Below are 12,166 nucleotides of genomic sequence, written 5' to 3' on the forward strand. Positions count from 1 at the left end.
TCTGGTGATTACTCAAGGTCTTCACACTTAGCTACATCCCCAGCCCCTTTTTTATTTTTTATCTTGAGGCAGGGTCTCAATAAGTTGCCCAGCTAGGTTCAAACTTGCAATCTTCCTGACATGTGGTACTTTTGCTTTGGTTTCTGGGGAGAAGGTGTTAGTGATGAGGCCATGGCTCCTGTTCTGTGATTTATGTTTTCTTTTTTTGGTACCGGAGATCAAACTCGGGTCCTTGCACTTGCAAGGCAGGTGGTGGGACCACTGAGCTAAATCCCTGGCCCTGATTTATGTTTTCTTAGTGGTGACTTTTGATGTTTAAATGTATGTAGTCCAGTTGGTCAATTTTTTTCTTTTTTTTGCTCTTATTTTGTGTGTGTGTGTGTATACATGAACACTGGGGATAGAACTGTAGGTGAATACTCTCACTGAACTACATCCCACCCCTTATTTTTTATTTTGAGACAGTGTCTCACTAAGTTGCCTCGAACTTTTGATCCTCCTGCCTCAGCCTCCCAGGTAGCTGGTATTAAAGACACACACCACTAACACACCCTCATGACCTCCTCTTACCTTGACCATCTGTAAAGACCCTATTTCCAAACAAGGTCACACTTAGAGTTGCTAGGGGTTAAGACATCACCATCTTTAGGGGGCAGTATCCAACCCATCACACCAGAAAGAGAGGTGACTCCCAGTCCACACAGACTACCATGGCCTCAGTGGACAGCTCAGTTCTTGTGACCTGTGCATCATGGTGATGTGGGGTAGCCCCAGTTGGTGTCTCTGCCCTGGGGGGTTCTGCGTTTATCCAGTAAGCGAGCACTTGCTTATTGTGGGGCTAGAGTTCAGACTCACTCCTTCAAGCCCCGCAGGAATGGGGTACAAGCCTGGTAGCACAGCTGCCTGGGGTGGGTGCTGTTCTTGGTCCTCGATGTCACCCCACGCCTGTTCCCCTCCTGCAGGGGCCTGCCCACAGACCGGTACATGTGGAGCGACGCCTCAGGGCTGCAGGAGTGCACCAAGGCCAGCACAAAGCCCCCATCCCTACAGTGGACCTGGGTGAGCCCCACCATCCTGTGGTACTGCCCTGTCGTTCCCAGGTTTCTGTCTGTTCTGGGGAGACAGGGTCCCCGTTCTCACGGACTTACCTCTCCCCAGGTTTCAGACTGGTACGTGGACTTCAGCGTTCCTGGCGGCACAGACCAGGAAGGGTGGCAGTACGCCAGTGACTTTCCTGCGTGAGTGTCTCTCTCTGCCTCTGCTTCATGGGCCAGGTCCCCAAGCACTGGGATCCTGGGCCCTGTGACCCCTCAACCCCCATCTCAGCTGCTGCAAGGCTAAGTCCAGTGGTGATGAGTAGGAGGCTGGGGGGCTGGGTGAACAGGCATAGGTGGGATCATGTGGATCCCTCAGCACCAGCTTTGTTCCTATTGTTCCAGGCCCAAAGGTTCTGGAAGGTTCTGGAAAGATGTGGAAGAATCTGATGTCCTGGGCTGAGGGCTCAAGTAGGGTGAGGGCATCTGAACTGGGGGATCTGGGGGTTTTGGGCCAAGTCCTGAATGACCAGCAGTGGGGGCAGCCCAAAGGAGGGTGTCAGGAGAAGGGGCAGCACAGGGCTCTTGGAGCGAGGCTGGCACCATCCTGAGAGGCTAGATGTGTGGGTGCAAAGATGGGTCAGTGGACAACAAACCAGTGTCAAGGGCTGCTTGGCTTGCTCAGCCCCACATGAATGTTGTCCTGTGAGAAGAGCTGAGCCAGGTGGACCTGATCTGGGGCCCAAGTGGGTGGCTTCCCAGCAGGCCCAGCAAGGAGGCAGAGGCCAGTCCCTCAGCCTCAGACTGTCAGCTCACCGAGGCCTCCTGTTCCCCCAAAAGGCTCTGACAGGTTCTGTGGAGGGAAGGGCACCCAGAGCTCCTGAGCTGGACCCTCTCCATGTCCAGGCCCCAGGGAGGCTATGGCTGCCAGGTCCCTGTGTTATAGGCAGTTTCTTTAGAAAGGGCTCACCAATCAAAAGTATTCCATGTCCTTCTTGCTCCAAACAAAGAATAAGACAGGATAAGCCTAAAAGTGCCAAACGTTTATTTGAAAAGTACAGGATAACTGGGTATGGGAGAAACTAGCTCTTCAGAGTGAACTTGGGCCAAACAAGGAGAGAAAGAGGGTAAAAGTAAAAATAAAAGTACATGCCACGGCTGAGAAACGCCACTCAGGCTACCATGGAAACTCAGGTGGACATCAGCTCCCCAAGGCATCCCATCTTCTTTTACGCTGTACACATCTCAGGGAGCTCGGGAGAAGTCCTACATATAGGTCCTTGCGTTGCCCTGGGATCTTGTGATTAACAGGTCCCACTCATTCCCCAGCCAGCTTTGCCACCACCTGATCTCCTACATCACCTGGAGCCTGCATTTCAGCCCTGACCCTGCTGAGATAGTAGGAGGTGTCTGAGCGAGCGTTGTGTATCGTGGCATCTATACAATATGGTGGAAAACAGCAGTGAACGTTTCATTTTTGTTTTTTGGCACCAGGTATTGAACTTGGGTCCTTGCACTTGCAAGGCAGGCGGCAGAACCACTGAGCTAAATCCCTGGCCCTGAATGTTTAATTTTTTAAAAATTCATTGCACTAAAAGACACATTGCTATGAGCCCCCAGCTCCTAACCCTTCCCCTCTCTTTAAACACACCCTATTGTTCCTGCCATTCTGAAGTAGCTCTGGAAGTCTTCTTTTATGTCTTTAGTTGTACTGCTGTGAATGCCTTGATGTCCTGAATCGATTCAAACATTTCCCTTTCTTGGTCATTTTGAATTTGGGAAAGAGCCTGAAGTCTTATGGTGCCAGATCCTCCAACGCTGGTGTGAGCCTGCCTTTCTGTTGGATGGTACTCAGCTCAGCATTCACCCTAGTTTTGATCGGATCTTGTAAAGACACTCATGGAAGAGGACTTCCAGAACTGCTTCAGGAAGTGACAAGAACAACAGGATAAGTGTTGGAAGGAGGGGGATTGATGGAAATGTGTCTTTTACTGTAACACATTTTTAAAGTTTAAGCATTTTCCATATAGGTTGGTCATGCCTTGAACTCCTTCAACCCCATGGCCCACACTAAGGCTCTGCCCTGTAGCAATTGGGAAAAGAATGTACACAATGTCACTTTCCAGAGGCTTCCAGGAAGTGGTCTTGATTTCACCTCCTCTTCCTCTTGCAGTTCATATCACGGGTACAAAACCATGAAGGATTTTGTCAGGAGGAGGTGCTGGGCCAGGTGAGATGCAGTCACAGGGTGCCAGGGTCAGGCCCTGTTCAGCCAGGGCCACCCAGTGAGCCGCCGCCCCAGTGGAGGAACCATGGCTCCTCTGGCCAGACCTGCCAGCCCCTGACCTCAGTCCCAAAGGAAGAAATGAGAGGGCGGGAAAGCAGAGTCAAAGTAAATGTCAGCCCAGGAAATGCCTGCGGCTCCCGGCGCTCCGGTTTCTGAAGAGTTTGTTTTCAAGAGCAAATAAGACAAATGTCACTGGCAGGTTTTGCTTTGGTGGGGGGGTGGAAATGCTGGCTGGGCTGGGGGAGGGAAGGGGGCATTTCTGCTCAGCGGGTGTTCTTGGGGGTTCTGCTGTCCTGCTCCAGCCCGGGCAGGGTTGTCCACCCCAGCTCCTATGAACTTGGAGCTCTGGGCAGTGACAGCCCCTAAGGTTTGAGGTCACCCTGATCCCTGGCCTTGTATTGCTTTTTCCCATATAGAAAATGCAAGCTGGTGACCAGTGGGCCCTGGCTGGAGGTGGCCCCCATCACCCTTGGGGATGTGTCCATCATCCCAGAGAGCCCAGAGGGAGACGGGCGTGGTTGCAGCATTGCACTCTGGGCCATTAGTGACAAAGGCGATGTACTCTGCCGCCTGGGTGTGTCTGAGCTGAACCCTGCGGTGAGCACCCTCCTCCTGAGCCACCCTGTCCCTCCAGATGCTCCCCAAATCAGGACTCTTACTTTGCAGTGGGCTGGGTTCAGGATTGCCCAGGCTAGGTCCCCAGGATGGGGGATACCTGTCCTGGGCAGGTTGCTGCAAACTCTGAGCAGTTAGTCTATAGGGCAGGTTGGCAGGAAGAGGTAGTCTTCTGGGCCCTGGGGCAGGGGTGGGGGCAGAGGTAGGCCCTGGTGACACAGAGGCTCTTTGGCAATGCTATTCTGAAGCCTGGAGTTTCAGTCACAACCAAGGTCAGGCCGCAGTCAGGACTGAGTCAGGAATGGCTGGGTCGGTGTGATGCCAGGGTCACCCCAGAATGCCATGTGCTTCCCAGAGTTGCCCAGCCTCAGGTGGCTTTGGGCGCTGGACCCTGCACTGAGCCTGGGCCAGGGGCCCTGGTGACTCTGGAGTCACCTCGCCACCCCTCCCCCACCTCCAGGGCTCTTCCTGGCTGCACATCGGCACTGACCAGCCCTTTGCCTCCATTTCCATCGGGGCCTGCTACCAGGTATGGGCCGTGGCCAGGGACGGCTCTGCATTCTACCGGGGCTCTGTGTCCCCCTCCCAGCCAGCTGGTGAGTACCAGGCTGTGGTGGAGGCATTGGTACAAGTCCCTCACACTTAGTACCACCTCTGGAGCAGGTGTAGGACTGAGCCATGGTCACCACCCTTTGCAACTTCCCGCATTCCTAACCAGGCCTCCCCGGCCCACAGTGACCACTTGGGAGGGCAGATCACATTGGCCTGTTCTTTGCAGGGTACACAGATAGCATCCAGCTGGGGGAGGCTGGCCTAGAGTGGACAGATGGGTGGCTGGTGACCAGCACATAGACCCTCTACAACAGTGGGTTTGAAGGGCAGCCACCAAAGGTGGCGCTTGACCGCATTCCAGTCTGGGCATCTTTGTGTCCATGTTGCTGAGGTTGGTCCAGTGGTCCCCATCTTTGGAACCTGCCATGGCCCCTGGAGGGCCCTGGGCCAGGCCGGAGCATTGAGTGGGAGGAGGTCCTGGGCCAGCCTTGCTGGGCCCTTAACTCACCCCAGGCCCTACTGTGTGTCTGTGGTACCTGGGAACCAAGGTACTGCATTGACTCAGCCCACCATGAACTTTGGAGGAGCTGACATGCCCAAGCATCTGGACTGTCAGGTTTGTTGTCCCTTGTGGCCTCCTGAGTCAGCTGTCCTGTCACAGGTGACTGCTGGTACCACATCCCGTCACCCCCCAAGCAGAGGCTGACGCAGGTGTCCGTGGGGCAGACGTCCGTGTATGCACTGGATGAAAATGGCAAGTGTTTTGGCTTTGGTGTGGTGAGTGGGGACAGGGGGTTCCCTGCGTGCCCCGGAGGGATGACAGGCAGGTTCCAGAGAGCCACAGCCTGGTGTGAGGAGGCTGGGGCTGTCTGCCTTTCTGGCCTCTTCCCAAGGCTCCCAGGAGTATCCGGAACTTTCTGTTCTGTGCTCCCTGGGGACACGTGACAGAGCCAGGCAATTGGCCCACGTGTCAGTGTGACCCTCCCAGGTCATGGTGACCATGGAGCCAGGTCACTGAGCTGCAGCCTAGGCCTGGCCCTCAGGAGCTGACAGAACAGCATAGTCTATGTCTCATGTCCACCATGACAGATGTTCTGCCCAGGGTCAGTCTTGGTGCCAGTCTCTCCCCTGAGTTATACAAGGTCGGTAGGCACCAGCCCGCTAGCCAGGCCCTGTTTGGGCAGAAAGCAGAGTGCTGGTCACTTTGTCAGTGGAAGTCCACTGCATGGCAGGTCCTATACTGGGAGTATCTTCTAGGAATTTCCACTCACCTCTGGGATGTAAGACCCCACAGGAAGCACAGGGCTGGCTCTCAGCCATCTCTAACCCCCATATCTTCTTGGACAGGGCTCTGGCGAGCTCCTTTCAAGATTGTGTCATTAAATAGCTAGGTGTAGTGGCGCACACCTGTAATCCCAACACTCAGAAGACTGAGGCAGGAGGATTGCCATGAGTTCAAGACTAACCTGGGCTACATAATGAGCCCAAGACCAGGCTAAACTATATAGCAAGACCCTGTCTCAAAAAAGCAAAAAAAAAAAAAAAAAAGGATTTTTAACATTTAGGAAACTAACCATACAAATGGAGCTAAAACGTCGAGAAAAAGACCCCGCAAAAAAAAAAAAAAAAAAAAAAAAAAAGGATTGTTCCACTTCACGTGGTGCCACACAGCCTATAATCTCAGCACTGTGGCACGAAGATCGAAAGTTCAAGCCCAGCCTAGGCAATTTAGCAAAAGTCTATCTCAGATGAATAAATAAATGGAGGATGGGGATATAGCTCAGTGCAAAATCCCTCAGCTCAGTCCCTGTGGGGGGGGGCATGTCATCGTTGCAGGTGAGATGGCTTGGAAAAGACAGACTTAAGACTTGAAGTCCAGAGTGTTTATTCCAGATCCGGTTCTCTTTTATTTGTTTAAAACCTTCTTTGTCCTCAGTTTCTACCTCAGTAGAAAGAGGCTAACGTCGCCAGCCCTGCACAGCACAATGGGACAATTATGAAGCTCAGGGAAGCCCAGACATAAAAAGGGCAGGGCTGGCTGCAGTCCAGGCTCTCGGCTGCAGGTCGGCAGGAGCCCAGGGGTATGGAAAAGTGGAGGGGGCACTGCCTTGACACACAGCACTCCCATACCCTCACATGGCAAGACGGGCCAGGCTCCTCTGCCATTGACCTTGGCTGCTTCTGTCCCCAGGGAACCTGTGGTACCGAGGGGGAGTCACGCCCAGCTATCCACAGGGCTCCAGCTGGGAGCATGTGTCCAACAATGTGCGCAGAGTGTCCGTGGGGCCCCTGGACCAGGTGGGTAGACAGAGGGTATTGGGTCCCTGGGCTTCCTAGGCCCCCACTGGCCCACCCCTCCTATCCCCATGACCCACTGTGTCTGGGCAGGAGCTTCATTGGGTCTGTGTTCTAGGTCTGGGTCATTGCCAACAAGGTCCAGGGGACCCACGGCCTGAGCCGGGGGACTGTGTGCCGTCGTACTGGTGTGCAGCCTCGAGAACCCAAAGGGCAGGGCTGGGACTACGGCATTGGGGTGAGTGGGCCATGCTGGGGACAGTGTGTGTAGCAGGCCAAGGCAGTACTAGCAGGGGCCTGGCATGGGGGTGTTGGTAGAGGTGCTGGGCACAGCCCTCAAGGTGATACGGCTTTTTCCTTCCAGGGAGGCTGGGACCACATCTCTGTCCGAGCCAATGCCACTAGGGCCTCCTGGAGTGTGTCCTGGGAGCAGGAGGCCCAGGGCCCTGTCTGCTGCTGAGGCTGCCTGTCACCCAGAGGCGGGGGTGGCGCTAGGCTGGAAGGATTCAGGCTGAGCTGTTCTGTGCCGATGTCTCAAAGGCTGACTCGGGGGAGCCTGGCCCAGGTCGTGGCTGACTTCAGAAGCCCTGGCTGAAATGTCCAGAAATGTGAAGCCCCATGGACGAGCCCGCGCATGTCCCACTCTGTGAGGATGCCGGAGAGGGATGGGGGCCGGGGACCTCATCCACAGCCGGTCCCACCTGTCATTTCCCACCCTGCCTCCTTCCTCCCCATGCTGGAACCTGGAACCCAAGCCCTCCATCACATCAGGGGAACCGCCGTGGGGCCTGGGTCACTTGTCACGTGCTGTGATCATTCCTTAGAGTGGACTCGCAGTGGGAGGGCATTTTCCACGTTCAGCAGATGGGAAGATTGGAAGTGGATGTACAAGTGGATGAGCATGTTCTCCCCCAGGTGGCTTGGGGTCCCCCAGAGTAGCCTGGGAGGTAGACATGGTATCTTTGTGCAGAATTACCATTAGAAACTCTGGTCATCCCTACCCGCGATGTAGTGGGACAGAGCCTCCTGGTCCATCCAGTTGATCATGTCGAAAGGTGGCTGGGTGGAGGCTCGTGCCACCCTGGGCCCTGCAGGCAGGCATTGGGAGCCAGAATGTGTCTGGCAGGTGAGGTGTGGATAGAGCCTGGGTCTTCTGTGCCCAGGGCACCACAGAAGGCACCTTTGCCCCACGCGGGCACCTTGCCCAGCCAGACAAGAAGGAAGCGCTTGGTTCATGGCCCAGATTGTGGCTGCCTGCACATCCAATGTGCACACTGGGTAACATCTTAAATTTACTTCCTGCAGCAAGACACTTTGCCCAGGAGGTGGCTGGAGCCGGGATGAGTAAACTGGCCACTTTCTGACTTCCTGGGCTCCCCGGGACCCAGGGCAGCTCTGCATTTGCCTCTGAGTCCACTTTGCTGTTGGAGTTCATCATCAGAAGATTACTCTGAACACTGTGTCCTCTGGGCCCTCTCCTGTGGGTATCTGAGGGCCTGGTGTCCATTGGCAGTGGTTCTAGAGTTGGCAGGTGGCACCTGAGTGTGGAGCTGTCGCATGGCCCGGGGCGTCCCCCTGCCTGTTTACATTTCCCTGTCAGGTTCCTGATAGGCAGTGTGGTTCGTCCCTCACACCTGTGACCTGTACATTCTGCTGTGAGTCTCGCTGTCTGCAGGTGACTCTCAGTGAAGTACCTGGAGGGAGAAAGTACCTGCCCTTTCTCCGTGGTGACTTCTCCTGACTGTTTACCTGCTCAGCATCACTGAACTCTCTTGATTCCTTGAATGCTTTATTCAATAAAAACTTACACTGCAGTGTACATGGCAGGATGGTTTTATTGATATACTTTGAAATGCACAGTTCCCATGCAATTGTGCATGTGGCCAAAGCAATTGCCCTCAAATCTTTTATTTTTGTTGTATGACAAGGCATCAATTTCATGCGTACTTTGAAGGCACTGTTAGAAAAAAATAAAAGCAAAATTGGATCAGTTAAGAGATATCTTTACCACAGTGACAGCAGGGTATAGGCCGCTCAGTTTCAGTTTGATTTTCGCAGACAGAAAAGTCACAGTTCTGGCTTCTCCACTTGTGGGGAGGGTGGTTGGCCACTGGCTTCAGTGACCCCCAGCTCCAACCTGCTTACCTGGGGATTTGAGAAAGTTTAGCCCTGATGGACCAACAGGACCTTCCTCGGGATGACAGAGTCCAGCCTGGGCTGAGGACCAAGACAAGGTTGAGGGAGAGAAAGCTACAGGCCATACTGACTGGCCACCAGTGTGTTCCCTGTTGTCCCCCAATTTGACACCCCAAAGCAGAATTGAGGCATTTGAGGGACCTTTGCAGTGTGGCCAAAGGCATGCAGATCCCCTCCAGCCACAAGTGAGGAAGGACTGGCTAGCCAGGCTCAGGTCACCCTCCAGAAATTGGAGGGGATGCAGGTGCAGCAAGAGATACCTGGGCTAGGTCTGTCTCAGGCTTGCAGTTGTATCCAGCCTCACCTCACACTGGTGGATGCCCTGACCATAGACCTTCCCCAGTGGCCACCTACAAGGGACGGACAGGAAGGCCCACATCCCTACCTTACCCAGACGGACAGTTGGAGCAGTGGAATCAGACTCCCAGGCCTACAGGGAAGGACACGAGATTGCCTCATTGAGACAGGGAGACCAGTGTGTCCAGGGCTTCCTTCCAGAGCACCTGGCTGGGAGTTAGGACCAAAGTGGAAAGGCCTGTTCCTTCAGGTGCCACCTGCTACCCTTCACGTGGCCAGGGCTGACCCTGAGCCCACAGGCAGTGCCATACTGCCCAAGTTTGGGGAGGGCAAGGCCATATGTTGGAGGCAAGCCAGCAGGAGCCTCAGCCTTGGCTGTGGCAGCCAAGCTCCTGGTCCAGCAAGGCCCCCTTGTCCAGGTCCTTAGAGTCTCTGGGATAGCTCTGTGCAAAGGGACAAAGGAGATGAGATGCCAGCAGGCTTGACAGCAAAGTGGCCCCGTCCGGCAGAGCCAGTGGGGCAGGAACGCCCCAAAAGAAGGAAGCTGGGCCTGAGGCAGCTGGGCTGCCAAGCCATGCAATCCCTGCCATTGGGAGCAGCAGCAGGTGGGGAAGGGAAGCCCCTGCCACCCTACACTTCACTACGCAGAAAGCTCCAAACCCTCTCTGCTCAGGGGCTCAGGAGAACTACCAGCACCTGGCCCCACAAAGACCCTCCATAGTCAAGCACAGCCCAGGGCACTACTGCCTCTCCAGAAGCCCCCCAGAAGGGTTTAGGGAGAAAGCCTTGCACCAGATCCCTTTAGAAAGAATTTAGGGTCCTCTGATTAGGGTTTGGCTGCTCCACAAGCCACCATCTTTGTTCTGCTGTATTCCTAGAAGAGCCTTGGCTGTACCCTGCTGGCTGCAGGCCTCAGCTTACCCAAATCAGAGGTCTGAGCCCTATAGCGAAGGGTAGACAAGGGCTCCTACCCCTGCTTGGCCTCAGAAGCCACAGGGAAACTTGTAGATAAACAGTTTTCTGGAATCCCCCTTGCCCAGGGGGAGTCACGCAAAGGGAAGAGAATTTAATGATGAAGGCAAGAGGGCCTTTTCCACTTTCAATAAAGCCACCGGCTTAATGCAAAAACAGCCAGGCCTGGAACCCTCTTGGGGCTTTAGGCTTTATATGCTCAGGGTCATGGCCAGGAAACGGCTTGTCCCTTGGGTGGGCTGGAAAAAACTGCTCCGGGGAAGTGGCTGAGCTGAGTGTTCTGGGAAAACAGAGTTGCTGGGGCCACAACCTTTTAGAGCTGACATCACCACGGGTCTGGGGCTCAGGTACAGAGGGCTGGGAGGAGCAGGCTGGGCCACCACAGCCGTCCCGCCCCAGTCTGGGTGCTAGCTGCCCTCTCGGAAGCTGTGGATCTGCGTGGAATACCGCTGCAGATGGCCCTGGGGCTGGGCCTCTGTGATCCCCAGCGGGCCCCCAGCCACGTGCTGCTGCTGCTGCTGCTGCTGCTGCTGCTGCTGCTGCTGGTAGTGCTGGTAAAGCTTGGGCCCCAGTGCAGGCTCTGGTCCCTCCAGGCCCGGGAGGCAGCTGCTGGACATGGTCAGGATGGTGGAGGTCAGCGACTTGATGTAGTTTTTGGCCAGTGTGAGCGTCTCAATCTTAGAGAGCTTCTTGTCAGCGCGCACGTGCGGAATGACCTCTCGCAGGGCCTGGAAGGCGTTGTTGAGCTTGTGCATGCGCTGCCGCTCCCTCTCGTTGCTCTCCAGCCGCCGCTGGATGCTGTTTTCACGCCGGCTGCCCGGTCCCTGTCTCTGGCGCCCGCCCTCAGCCCGTGTCCCTGACGCCCTGGATGTCCTGCTCCGCAGACCCTTGGCCAGCTCTGACCCACCTCCAGGCTGGGGCCTGTCGGGGGTCTGCTCCTCGGCAGGGGCCTCAGTGTGCTGCATTGGTGCCCGGCGCCGAGGGGGCCGGTTTTTGGTCTTCATGGTCAGGACTGCTTGTCCCAGGCGGCGGCTGCTGGCAGAGAGGCCCTCAGAACTGAAATCCAGAGCACAGGCCACTGTGGTCATTCAGCATGGCCAGTGCACACACAGGGCGGCTGTCCCAACAACTTCCTCCCCACTGCAGTGCATCAGTGGCCACCACACACCGAGCCCTGAGCTGGCTCATATGTCCCCCGACCCTGCCCGCTCTTGATCTCAGATCAGCCTCCAAACTCTCCCTGATCTCTCATCCCTTCTCCTCTCCCTTCCACGCAACCTGATGACCCTTTTCTCTTTTGTCTCGTGTTCCACACTGCCGTGTGAGTGCCTCTTGAGCATGGTGACCTGTGACACTTCGCTCAGACCACCCAGAGATGTGTCCCAGTTCTGGTGTAGGACGCCTGTCTGCCTTTGCCCCAGGGAGAGGCAGCCATTTCTCTTGCCCTGCTGGATGTGACAGGCTCTAGGACAATATTGGGACCAGAACCTCTGTGGACACGGGGCAGCCGTCACAAGTCAGAGGTGGACAGATTCCAGGGTCTTTGCGGGCAGCCCCCAACCCCACCACGTGGATGGCATCATGGGCAGGGAAGGACAACTCCCCCGTGGCCATGCCTGGGTTTTCTCCTAGTTGTCACCTGGTCCTGCCTCTGGGTCCCCCCCGGGAGCTCCACCCGGGTGCTCCAGGCCCCGTTACCTGGAGATCCGCGGTTGCACGCGCCGAGGCTGCCCACGGGGGACAAGGACACGTCGCTTTAGCCGCCCCGGGCGGGGCCGAGGACGCATGTAAATGAGCCCGCGGGGCGGGGCCGAGTGGGCAGCCACGCCTCCGCTCTCTGGACGCGGGGTCCTGCAGACCCGGCCAGAAGTGCGGGGTGCCGTGCGGGAGGGGGGGGCGCCGTTCTGAAGCTGGGGGG

At 55.9% G+C, this 12,166-nt stretch overlaps 2 protein-coding genes across 4 annotated transcripts in view; one reads left to right on the forward strand and one right to left on the reverse strand.

Moving 5' to 3' along the window:
• The window catches only part of Tecpr1 (tectonin beta-propeller repeat containing 1), a 29,518-nt gene extending 20,796 nt beyond the window's left edge, over positions 1-8,722 (forward strand). For 2 of the 3 annotated variants that reach the window (XM_010642746.3, XM_010642747.3), the window contains exons 17-25: positions 963-1,059; positions 1,159-1,238; positions 3,208-3,264; positions 3,738-3,918; positions 4,397-4,532; positions 5,150-5,242; positions 6,680-6,786; positions 6,902-7,021; positions 7,148-8,722. In XM_010642746.3, the coding sequence (XP_010641048.1) occupies positions 963-1,059; positions 1,159-1,238; positions 3,208-3,264; positions 3,738-3,918; positions 4,397-4,532; positions 5,150-5,242; positions 6,680-6,786; positions 6,902-7,021; positions 7,148-7,243 (967 nt within the window). In that variant the 3' untranslated portion in view covers positions 7,244-8,722. Of the gene's footprint in view, positions 1-962; positions 1,060-1,158; positions 1,239-3,207; positions 3,265-3,737; positions 3,919-4,396; positions 4,533-5,149; positions 5,243-6,424; positions 6,570-6,679; positions 6,787-6,901; positions 7,022-7,147 lie in introns of those variants that run through there. The other variant, XR_784016.3, reaches the window with a different exon arrangement.
• Bhlha15 (basic helix-loop-helix family member a15) lies at positions 8,681-12,014 on the reverse strand. Its single transcript, XM_010642744.2, has 2 exons — positions 11,947-12,014; positions 8,681-11,304 (listed from the first exon to the last, which is right to left on the reverse strand). The coding sequence occupies exon 2, from the start codon at positions 11,250-11,252 to the stop codon at positions 10,656-10,658; it is 597 nt and encodes a 198-aa protein (XP_010641046.1). The 5' UTR covers positions 11,253-11,304; positions 11,947-12,014; the 3' UTR covers positions 8,681-10,655.
• Positions 12,015-12,166: the final 152 nt, after the last annotated feature.

This window comes from Fukomys damarensis, unplaced genomic scaffold (assembly GCF_012274545.1).
Source record: "Fukomys damarensis isolate Sample0158 unplaced genomic scaffold, DMR_v1.0_HiC HiC_scaffold_17, whole genome shotgun sequence".
In the NCBI taxonomy this organism is placed as follows: domain Eukaryota; kingdom Metazoa; phylum Chordata; class Mammalia; order Rodentia; family Bathyergidae; genus Fukomys; species Fukomys damarensis.

Coding starts and splice junctions, on each gene's coding strand:
- Bhlha15 (XM_010642744.2), bottom strand. CDS start 11,252: ATGAAGACCAAAAACCGGCCCCCTCGGCGCCGGGCACCAATGCAGCAC.